The 12,399-nt window shown below is 32.4% G+C and overlaps 1 protein-coding gene across 1 annotated transcript; it reads right to left on the reverse strand.

The window, feature by feature from the left end:
* Window positions 1–8,004: 8,004 nt before the first annotated feature.
* On the reverse strand, window positions 8,005–11,350 carry LOC105117451 (glutamate NMDA receptor subunit epsilon-1, putative (DUF3598)). Its single transcript, XM_011015112.1, has 7 exons — window positions 11,038–11,350; window positions 10,866–10,960; window positions 10,117–10,234; window positions 9,890–10,008; window positions 9,204–9,390; window positions 8,921–9,064; window positions 8,005–8,707 (listed from the first exon to the last, which is right to left on the reverse strand). Exons 1-7 carry the CDS (start codon window positions 11,275–11,277, stop codon window positions 8,417–8,419), a joined length of 1,194 nt encoding a protein of 397 aa, XP_011013414.1. The 5' UTR covers window positions 11,278–11,350; the 3' UTR covers window positions 8,005–8,416.
* Window positions 11,351–12,399: the final 1,049 nt, after the last annotated feature.

A 12,399-nucleotide genomic window follows, 5' to 3' on the forward strand; every position in this document is an offset into this window, starting at 1 on the left:
GGAAGAGAGATTCAAAGAATTGCACAAATATATACACAAATATCAGTTATTGTGGGAAACTGAAAGAACCGACTTAAGTCACGGAGTACCGTTATCCGCCATTTGACCGGGGTGAGAGAAACTAGCAAAAATCACTCAAAAAGAAACACAAAAAAGAAAATGTGAGAAAAACAAAATAATCAACCTTTATCTACAAGATCATTCAAACCAGCTGATTCATTTTCACTAGGAAAATTATCAAAGTAAGCTTTCAAACGATGTCCATTTTCCTTAAAATCATTGTCATTCATTGAATTCTCAATATCACAGGCCCCATAAGGATTGGTCCATCTTAATCTTAGCTCTTTAGGGAATGCATAGAGTTGAGAATCATAAAACAAAACTTTTTGACCAGTGTCAATTTTTTGACAATTTTCACAAGTTTTGCAGAATGCATGTGTGTCCTTGAACATGGTGGGCCAATAAAATCCATTTTGAAAGATTTTTGCAGCAGTCTTTTTTGACGAGAAATAACTTCCACATGCTTCAGAATGACAAAGTTTAATGACACTACTTACCTCATTGTCGGGAATGAATCTTTGAAATATTTGATCAGGACAATATTTGAATAAGTTAGGGTCATCACAATAAAAGCTCTTCACTTCGTTCAAAAACTTTTCTTTGTCTTGGGTACTCCAATCAGCTGGCAAATCTCCTAAAGCAAGAAAATTGATATTTTTATCATACCAAGGCATTGGACTAAGAGAAAGTAAGGATTCGTTAGGAAAGTAATCATCGATTAGTGTGATGTCAGATGTCGAATCTGTTGTCATTGTTGACAAAAGATTCGCATCAACATTTTCGGTGCTTGTTTCATTCGTGATTTCTTCCTCAGAATAAACCATTTGCAAATCTTCAGTTTCATCCAATTCATTTTTACTTAAAGTAGATTCAAGTTGATCATAAACTAATTCATCAATATGATCTACTTCTTGTAAATCATTATCATCTCCAGGTTGCTTGCAAATGTTAAAAATATTATCTCTAATGTCATGTTTCCAAATGATAGCTTCATCAGTCCATTCCTACAATTAATCAATGCATTAGAAGTTCCAAGAAACAAACGTCCTAAAATAACAGGAAATGAATTACATGCTTCAACAGGTTGTGCATCCAAGACAACAAAATCCACAGGATAAATGAATTTATCGACTTGTACTAATAAATCTTCAGTTATTCCTCTAGGCACTTTTACAGATCTATCGGCAAGAAAAAGAGTTATAGAAGTTGGTTTTAACTCCCCTAGATTGAGACTTTGAAAAACTGAATATGGAAGTAAATTCACACTGGCTCCAAGATCAAGGCTTTTTCAATTTTATGTTCTCCAATAAAGCAATAAATTGTAGGACAACTAGGGTCTTTATATTTCAAAGAATTATTATTCTGAAGAATGACACTTACTCGTTCGGCTAACAAGGCTTTCTTTTTCACATTTCATTTCCTCTTCACAGTGCATAGATCTTTCAAAAATTTAGCATAGGAAGGAACTTGTTTAATAGCATCCAGCAAAGGTATATTGATTCTTACCTATTTGAAAGTTTCAAAGATTTCAGAGCTGTGATTGACTTTCCTTTGTTTGGTCATGGCTTGAGGAAATGGAAGTACTGGCGGGGAATCGGTCGTTTCTTTACAATTTTCAAATTCAACATCTTCCTTACCCTCAGAGATTGACTCATCATCTTTCTCACAAGGTTCAAGAGTGGTTTTTCAATAACCTTACCACTGCAAAGAGTAGTGACTGATTTGACTTGATCCATATGTTGGCTTCCGAAACTACTTGCATTTGCATTGTATTGCCCTTTAGGATTTTGTTATGGTTGAGATGGAAATTTACCTTTCTCTTGGAAACTAAGAGCCGATGTCAGTTTTGCAAGAGTATCTTTAAAATCTGTCATGTTTTGAGCAAGTTGAGTATTGATTGTCTCTTGCTTTTCAATGAATGCATGCAATGTTTCCTTAAGATTTCTTCTAGGAGGTGAAGCATAAGGAGGTGCATATCCATGAGAATTTTGAAAATTGTGGTGTGCTTGAAACGGTGGTTGTGAAGTTTATGTATTGTTGTTATCACTCTTCCAACTGAAATATGGGTGATTTCTCCAACAAGGGTTGTATGTTTGGGAGTATGGGTTGTGGTTGGCCCTTTGAAAATTGTTTAAAGCATGGGCTTGTTCATGAAGACATTCCTTAAAAGAAGGCAAGGTTAAACAATTATTAGTTGAGTGTTCATTTGTTTCACATATTTGACACACAATGTTTTCAACATATTTTAATTGACTACTCTTTTTCAATTCTAGTGCCTCGACTTTTCTAGCTAAAGATGCAAACTTGGCTTGAAGGTCATGATCTTCCCTAAGGTTGTACATACCTCCACTAGATGTATGAGGTTGAGTTTTACTCGGTGCCTCATAAGTACCCGCGGTGTCCAAAACCAAGATGCCTAAATGCATGGCAAATGCCTCCTGTTATCCATGTTAAGTTTACACTATACTTATTCGTAATTTTGAGCATTTTCAGCTAACAAGTCTAAATACTCCATTGCTTCATTAGGATCTTTATCTTCAAAAGTTCCATTGCACATCAATTCAACCATTTGCCTATCTCTAGGTGTTAACCCTTCATAGAAATGTGGAACCAATCTCCATGTTTCAAAACTATGATGAAGGCAAGTACTAAGCAAGTCTCGATACCTATCCCAATATTGGTAAAATGTTTCTCCTGGTATTTGAGAGAAAGTGGTGATTTGTCTTTTGAAAGAGTTTATTCTATGATGAGGGCAAGTACTAAGCAAGTGTCGATACCTATCCCAATATTGGTAAAATGTTTCTCCTGGTTTTTGAGTGAAAGTGGTGATTTGTCTTTTGAAAGAGTTTATTCTATGATGAGGGCAAGTACTAAGCAAGTGTCGATACCTATCCCAATATTGGTAAAATGTTTCTCCTGGTTTTTGAGTGAAAGTGGTGATTTGTCTTTTGAAAGAGTTTATTCTATGAGATGGGAAAAACTTCTTTAAAAACTGTTGTTGCATTTCATCCCAAGCACGAATGGATCCTGGTCTTAAATTTTGTAGCCATGTTTTAGCTTTATCTTTTAATGAAAAAGGAAAAGGCTTTAATCTGATAGTGTTCATGCTACAATTTAAATTATTATCTGTGTTGCAAACCTCCTCAAATTCCTTTAAATGCAAGTATGGATTTTTCAATTCTAAGCCATGAAAAGAAGGTAAAAGTTGAATAATACCTGGTTTAAAATTAAAATGAGATGCATCGGGAGAAAAAACTATGCATGATGGTGCACTTGTTCTTGTGGGATTCATGTGGTCTCTAAGTGTTCTAACACGGTTATTCTCATTATTCTCATTATGAAGTGATTGATTATTTTCTTCGACCATATTTTCTGAACATGATGAGGATATCTTACAAAGTCTACCACTTGATATACGTGACTACACTCTCATGCACGTGTAGGAATAGAATAAAAGGAAGAAGAAAACAAGAGAAGAAGAAACAAGAGACAAGAAACAAAGTTATATACAAGAAAAGTGAAAAGAAAAACTAAAATAAATCCTACAATTTGTACAAGAACTTACCTCCCCGGTAACGATGCCAAAAGCTTGACACGACTAAAAGATTGATGTCTTCTCTTAAGTGCAGAAATGTCGAAGTAATAAATAACCCGGCAAGACCAAGGTCGAACCACATGGAGGTTAATTATACAAATTATAAATAACAATAATATAACAACAATAATAATAGCAATAACAATACTAATAATAATACTAGTAGTAATAATAATAAAAAAAAACAGAAGAAGAAGAAAAAGAAGATGAGAACTTTGAGATGGAATATTAATGTAACGATTAAACAATGATAATAACAAATGTCAAGGTTAGAGATTCCACTAATGGTATGTCAAACAAGTATAATATAAACTCTTATTATTCAATTGGAAACCACACACAAAGGAGGTTCCAATCAGATTATATATTGTTAACATGATTACATTAGTCATCTTATTCAATTAATAATTGTTAACATGATTACATTAGTTATCTTATTCGATTAATGCTAATACTTGTAAATCTCGTCAAGCATTCATGATTATAACTTATGTTAACAACAAATCAAGTTCCTTTCATACCTCAGGTGTCGGTTATACCATACAGTATGGGCTATGAAAGTGCCAAGCATTTGTTGTACCAAATGTTATACAACATAAATCAAGATTAATCATTTAACAAGCAAAGTATTAAAGAGTGAACAAGATAACAAATACAAAACATGTTAGTATCAAACATTAAAGTCCATATTAAGTTTACACTATACTTATTCTTACACCATTAGTGTAACCTTTTCACCTTGACATAACTAACTTAGCTAGACATAATGAAAGAAAGAAAAATAGATAAACAAAATAAGAACATAAAAGTTAACTAAGTAAAGGAAAGGAAATGAAAGGCATAAACTTAATATTAATGAAAACAAAGCATAAAAAATACAAAGAGAGAAAGGAAGAGCATGATCTTGATCTGAAAACCAAGATGCCTAAATGCATGGCAAATGCCTCCTTTTATAGGCCAAAATTGGGAACTTACAAAGAGAGAAACCAAGAGCATGATCTTGATCTCGAAACCAAGATGCCTAAATGCATGACAAATGCCTCCTTTTATAGGCCAAAATTGGGAACTATTGATTTGATGACTAATTGATGAGTAGGTGGCCAACTCTTGACTTGGTGACAATCCTTATCTTCTCTTGTCTGCCCAAAACATCATTGATAACGTCAAAATTGGAGCCACTTGAAAACATGAAAGTTGTAGGACATTGTCTCATCTTTCTTGTGTAAAATATTCAGCTCATTTGAACTTCTAGAACTCTAGATATGGGCCAAATACTAAACAGTGCTCAAGTTGGAAGACAGATTCGGACTTCTTTGTTGTTGCTACAATTTGAATTTGAAAATGGTCTTGTTAAATCTTGGGCTCCATATGAAAGTTGTAGGCCTATGTCTTACTTTTCTATCCATATAAAGTGGACCTAAATCTGAGATCTACAGCTCCATATATGATCCAATTACCAAACAGTGTTCCGGTATGGACTGCACCGGTATCTCTTTTCTAAATTTGGCCATCTCTTTGTCCTTTCAATTTTAGTTCTTAAATTCATTAATCAATCCTTTTATTTATGTGATTGGCCTGTATTTAAAATAAATATTCACTACAAATTAAAGGTATCTTATATTATTAAATATATTATTATAAAACATGCTTTAGTTAAGGAGTTATTGATACTTCAAGTGCAAAATGATGATATAAAACCTTGATAAAAATGCACTTTTAAGTACTAATCATCAAGCAACCCAAAAAACAAATTGACGTTTCAACTTCTTTCTTTTCATATTTGGTCCCTTGTAAATTTGGATTTTTCTTAATTTTTTGTTTTTTTGAAAAGTACTAACTTTTACATCCATTTAAAATGTGTGTTAACAAATGAACGTGTAGGAAAAAGATGCTTTAAGTGACATAGATTTAAAAACATAATTTTTTAGGTTTTTGCTATTTTTGGTTTTTAAAAAAAAATTATCTAAAATTGGGTCAAAATTGGATAATAACAACTATTTTATTGCAAAAAACTTTAGTGTAGTCCTAGAAGTTATAATTTTTCTATCATTTGCTCCTTATTATTTTAGCAATTCATGTTTCAATGCTAAACTTTATTTTCTTTACATTTCAGTCCTTAAATGTTAAAATAAGAGAGATAAAGTTGATGGAGAATTTTAAGAAGAGAGAAATTTATTAAATGGTTACATTTTGGCCACCTAAAAGGTTAATGCTTGTGTTATGTGTTTTATCTTCTTGAGATGAGTTAATGGATGTGGTGTAAAGCTTTTTTTATTCATTTAATTCTTGATTTTAGGTTATTGTAGGATTAAAAATGAATTTATTGAGGTAACTATTGTATTTTTGAGGTGTTTTCAAGTTAAAACAGGTTGAAAATGAGTTTTTGATGGCAAAACTTGGACCTTAATTTTTCAATCACCAAAAATAATTAAAAAATTATCTTGTAGACAATAGATCATTTGTCATTACAAATAACCTTTTGCTTGGTTATAAAAATAAAAAAATAGAGTGTGTTGTCTATTCTTTCAAAAAGAAAAATAGCAAACACACAACTTAAACCTAGTTATACTCGAGCTTTTTGATGGTTGGCTAGCACTTTGGCATGACCTCATTTTTTTTTCTATGGAGATATTGTTTAATACCCTTCTCTTATTGTTTAAATTGTGTAGTTAAATGTTTTTTAAAATAGTGATTAATCTTTTTAAATATTTTTAAATTTTATACTGGTTTAAAGATATTGTATTTTCAAAAACATGTAGTCTAATATTTTTTTGTTTCCTCTTGTATTTTATATAAATAAGTTGTATTTTTATGACTTATTTATAAAAACAAAAACACTTGCTATTAGAATTGAGAAGTAACCACTAATATAAAATAAATAAAAACATGTAAATAAAATGGATAGTTAGTATCAAACATTTGTGTTTATCTTTTTTTTTACTAGAAAAGTTGGTTTCTCATTTTATTATTTAATTAGTATTAATAACTTTTTTTATTTATCATTTTATTTATTTTTAATCTATTATATTAGAAGTAAGCAATATCTTTTTATTTCTTAATTAAAAGAAGTTATAATACTAGAAAACACATTTACACTACAAGTGCCCCCTTTTTTAGCTCACAACGATTAGTTTATCGCATCTTCTTAAGCCTTTTTTATACTTGAATAAATGTATTAAAATGTCAAAAGCTACTCCTATGTCATGCACGCAAGCAGTTAGTTTTTAAAAATATAACTGTGGTTATATTTTAAAGTGTATTTTATTTAAAAATATATTAAAATAATATATTTTTTATTTTTAAAAAATTATTTTTGATAACAATATTTAAAAATAATTTAAAAATACTAAAAAATATTAATTTAAAATAAAAAAAGTATTTTTAAAATACAAAAACAAATAAAATCTGATTAAAACCATTAGCAGAAGAGCAAACTCTATTGATAGCAGAAGAGCAAAATCTATTGAAACCCAGCGTGATCGCCTAGGAAAGCTATGCTGGTTGTTCCCCAGCTTCTTTCTTTTCCTTCTCTTATTGGCTTTTCAGTTGCTATCGTCTTCTCACTGTCAACTGTGCATCTAAATAAACCATTTCTTGGCTGCTAGATAGGGATTGAAGGCATATGAGGACCTCAGCAATGTTGCCATTTTTATCACTGCCATGGACACGACTCCTTAGATTCACAGTCTATGCTCTTTAATTGACAAAAATGGTATAAAATTCTATTGCCGAGCTCAAGGTCCATTCCAATTTAACAAGATAAACAAATGAAAAGGACTGCAATATATTCAGTGAAACTTAAAAGGATTAATAAGAATTTTGCTAAAACATCATAAATTTGATCACTTGTTAGAAATGAAAGATCAAGACTCAATTGAAAATATTAAAAAGTTGGAGGATTTACTGTCAGCATCATAGCTTAACTGGAAGAAAAGAAAAACATTGAAAAGGGTGGGAAACACAATCCACTGCCTTTTGGCAATGTTCCTCGAATTCTTGTCGAGATAAAGATAACGATTCATTCCTCTGAATTCTTTTTTTGGTCAAGATCTATTTGTGCTGTCCCCTGAACATTTTGGCATTCCTGTGGGATGAAATACATTACATGTATTACATGTTGCAGCTGAGGCTCAACCCAAAACCAAAAAAAAAAAAAAAAGGCAGAAAGAAGTGGAATGCGATAGGAAGAACAGACAATCTTAATAAGATGAAACATGAGCTGCATGCGAGGAGAGTAGAATATGAAAGCCCCCTCTCATTAATTGTGGTATCAATCACTGCAAATGCCCATGAAAGGCTTGCATTATTAAAATATGATACAAGAAGCACGCTTACATGAGCAACCAACACACTTAGAGACCAACCTTTTGATATCTGGAGCATCCTCGGGCACAAAACTCTACAGTTGTTTACATATTTCAAATGGCATTCAACTGTTTTTACTTTGAACATACAAAAAACATACCATTTCTGCAGCTCAATGTCTGCTCACTAACACATGCATTGCGCATTGATCTTTTCTGTAACAAATGGAAATCCCAACTTTCCTTCGAGTTTCTAGGACATATGCTAAATACAAATGTGAAAATATTCCCATCGGCTCCCCCTCCGAGGGCCTTGTTTTTACTTTGAACTTGATTTTTGTTTGTTTAGCAAAATCGTGACCTGGTCATATGCTGTTACAACTTAATTAAATACATCACTAGGGTTTCGTTGATTAATCACTCCCAAAAGTATTTCTAAGATGAAGTAGGAGGACGTTCACATTTTTGTTTCAGAAAAATAAGTTGATGAGACAGCCAAGCCTTCTACATCGTAGGTTCTAACCAGTCGTTGTCTCTTCTCGGGTGATTCAAGCCAGCAGAACTCCAGATGAAACGACTTCGACTCTGCCACGTTCTTAGAAATATCAGAAGGGCACCCCATGTACATGCCTCCAGGCAATAATGTAATTTGGTATCCCCCATCAAATGTGATCAAGTCATCTGATCTGGTACCAGTCCAATGCACATTAGTTGTAACATCACCTCCATCCGATGTGGAAGAAATATCCTGAATATATTTTTTTGTTTATAAGAAATGAATTTGGATTATGACCCAAAATGAAATAATATGATAAAAAAGGTTGTTTTCTCTTCCAGGACATGACAGACATAGATTTTCCTTGTTTTCATAAACCATAAGTATTTGAAGGGGGGAAAAAAAACAAGTTAAAAATAAGAGAAGTGAAAAGTGAAAGGACAAGAACTTGGTATGTCTCTTTACCTGAATAAGCTGACCCTTACCATCCATTTCAAGCAAAGCAATTGTATCGGCTTCAGCAATTGTTGCTCCATAAACACCACTGCGTTTTGTTTGAGAATGACCTTTCCACTTTCCAAGTAATGGTAAGATCCTGTTTGGGCTATCCTGCAATCACTAAAAGAAACCTAGTCATTTCATGAAGTACACAGAACTAATGTACTGTCAACACAAAAATATTTAGTGGCTAAGCAAAAACTAGTTCTTCACTGTCTGTTGAACATTCATAAATGGTCATACAACTTACACTGTTGCTTTCAAGTGAAGGATGAAAAGGCACCCCATCACCTCTATCCTCAAGGAAGATAAGAAGCATTTGCAAAATGCCTTTAGGGTCCATGATATGAAAGGCTCTTGCTCGTCTGTCTTTCTCTTGTGAATATAGGCAATTCTCACAAACAATAGAAGGCCGACGAGAAGGAAGCTTGAGGTTTCTATATGGTTCAAAGAACGATGTAATTAAAAATGCAATGATGTGTCGAAACAAAGCTCGTAAAAATGTAAATTGCCAGTTAACATTGAGATCTAAACATAAAAGAAAAATACATGTCTACTGTGAAGGCCATACAATTCATATAGGAGAAGGCCAATTAGTTCATACATAACCACTAACTATTACAAAGAACTGTGAAGATAAAGGTGGGCTAACTTTTGTATCGAGTTTTGTTCAGAAATGTGTAGAGCAAAGACCAGTTATGAGTCATCATTGCATGCCTTATTGCTTCTGGATTAAGTGACTTAGTAGCTCATGCCCAAGATGTGTTCCGGTTAAGTTTTGTGTCAACTATGAATAACAGCACAATGCCAAGAGCGAAGGTTTCAGGGCCTTCACTTGGGTATCAGTAGATTTATCAAATTGTATTTCTATGTCCATCTGGTACAATTATTTCTTAATGATGTGAGAAGAATGCCGTATGGGAAAGAAGCACTAACTTTGGTGATTCTTCTCCAGTATCATCTTCACCCAGCACCCCTTGCCTTAACACAGTTTCTAACATGCCAGCTGTCTGGTACCTTAGAGAAAAAGCCCTCTCATCGGGGAAAAAGGCAATCTGCAGACTAATCATTATGGATATTCAATAGAAAACACGTAGACCAAGGGAACAAGGAAAAAGGACAATCAATGAACCCAAAATGTTTGAATGATTAGAAGAATTCACCTGTTGATATTTATCTGCAGTGAACATATTGGTTTCTTTGATTTTGTATTCTGCCCATTCTGGCTCCTCGTCATGTCTGGAGATTGAGGTGCTTGATGGAGATTGTTTTATGTATAGCCTACAAAGCACATCCAAATTTAGCAAACAAGGAGAAAAGGTTTTACAACTATACAAGTCATGAACTACGAATATCACGCAGTCTGCATTTTTTAAATAGAATAAAGGGTCACACTGCACACTGCTTTATTTTCTTTATCTCAATAAACGATTCCTTGATATCAAAGTTCATGCTTAGTTTTTCTACATTTCTATCTGATGATTCAGAGAAACATCAAATAGAAATGTAGAAAAACTAAGCATGAACTTTGATATCAAGGAAGAAGATGCATCCCATGCTCGACAAAGTCAAGCATGTTGCTTATGAACCATGAAACAGATAGATTACTCAAAACCGATAACCATCAAAACTGAATTTCCACAGGACACCCAAGTGAGCCTGCAACAAACTTTATAGTCACTCGGTAACTGAAGATCGCCTCCATCAAAAGAGCAAAAATTATCACATAGATGAAATGCTAATCAGATAGACAAATTCCTTTCATTGCAAAATAACCATTTTTATCAATCAAATAACAAATTAACACAAAAGTATCAGTGTTTTTTTTATCATATCTTTACTGCCCATTTTCAAAAGCGAAAAAAAGGCAAGAAATGTATAAGAAAAGGATAGCAATAGATAGAAGCTTTACGTTTGAATGAGACTAATGAGTTCATCTTCACCGTAAGAGCTTGCTGCAAGCTTTGTGCTCACTTTTTGCATCAATTTTCCTTTTGCATCAAATTGCTGCCAAAAAGAACAAAACCCATTGACACACAGCAACTCATAGCAACCCCAATTAAAAAAAAATTGAAAAAACTCACATGGAAAGAACCGTGCCATCTGCCTATGCTAAGGTCAAAAAAACGGCGTAGATTGTCAATGCTGATGGGTTCTGGGGATTTGGGGTCATCTTTAACACTTCTTGTTGAGGAGGAGGAAGAGAGAGGGGTGGTGGGTCGGGTTTTGGGGCTCCAAGAAGTGGAGATGGAAGCAGAAAAGAGTGGGCTTGGGTTGAAAGATAAGTTGGGAGGGAATGTTAGGGAATTGCAAATAGAAGCCATGGAGGGAAAGGAAGGGAAGAGGGTGGCTTTGGAGTGTCTTATCTCATCTGTGGTTTGTTTGATTGATATTTGAGTAAGTTATTCATAGTCCGTACCATCTGTGGCTTCAATCCAAACCGAACGTAAACGAATTATTATTATTAACATTAATTTACAACAAACTATAGCACGTGGGTGAAATTGCTGTAGCAACGATTAGTTTTGTAATCACGAATAGTTTTTTTTTTTTCACATCTTTTACTATGGTATTTTGTAATCACGAATAGTATTTTTTTTTTTTTCACATCTTTTACTATGGTCTAAAAAAATATTTCTTTAATTTGATTGGTTAAAATAAAATTTTAATTAATTTTTTTAATTTTATTTTTTAATATTAAATTAATGAAAAATTAAATTTCATAATTTGTTTTATTTTATTTATGTTAAGTTATTTTAGTCTCAAGACTCGGAAATAATGCTTAATAGGTTAACCCAAATTAACTCGAAGAGTTTTTTTATTGAATTTTTTTTAATTTTATCATTTGATATTGGATCGGTTAAGAAATGAGTTTTATAATCTATTTTGATTTGTTTTTTATAAAGATATTTTAGTCTTATTATCAGAGTCATGATTTTTGGTATTTTAAAACCAGTTAAATCATGTTATTTTTTTATTTTCTTTCTAAAATATTATCTTAGTCTCATATCTTTCAACATTGAATTTATTTTGTACTGGGTTATCCCTGTCTCATAACCCATATTGCAGATTTAGTAGGATAATTCAATTAATTCAGCTTTTTTTTAATTTTATTATTTAATATTATATTTGATCAAAAATTAGGTTTATGGTTTATTTTGGTTTGATTTTTATGAGCTTATCTCAATCTCATAACCCAAAAATAATGCTTAATGAGTTAACTCATATTGACTTGACTCATTTTTTGTATTATGTTTTAAATTAAAAAATTTACAAATTTTATCATTTAAAATTGGATCCGACATGATAGATTGAGAAATGAGCTTCATAATTTGTTTTGATTTGCTCTTTATAGAGTTATCTTAGTCTTATGACTAGAATCCAAGTTAATTTGGATTAAATCAAGTTGTTTTTTTATTTTTATTTCTATGAAGTTATCTTGATCT

This window comes from Populus euphratica, unplaced genomic scaffold (genome assembly GCF_000495115.2).
Source record: "Populus euphratica unplaced genomic scaffold, PopEup_1.0 scaffold1368.1, whole genome shotgun sequence".
Taxonomy (NCBI): Eukaryota; Viridiplantae; Streptophyta; class Magnoliopsida; order Malpighiales; family Salicaceae; genus Populus; species Populus euphratica.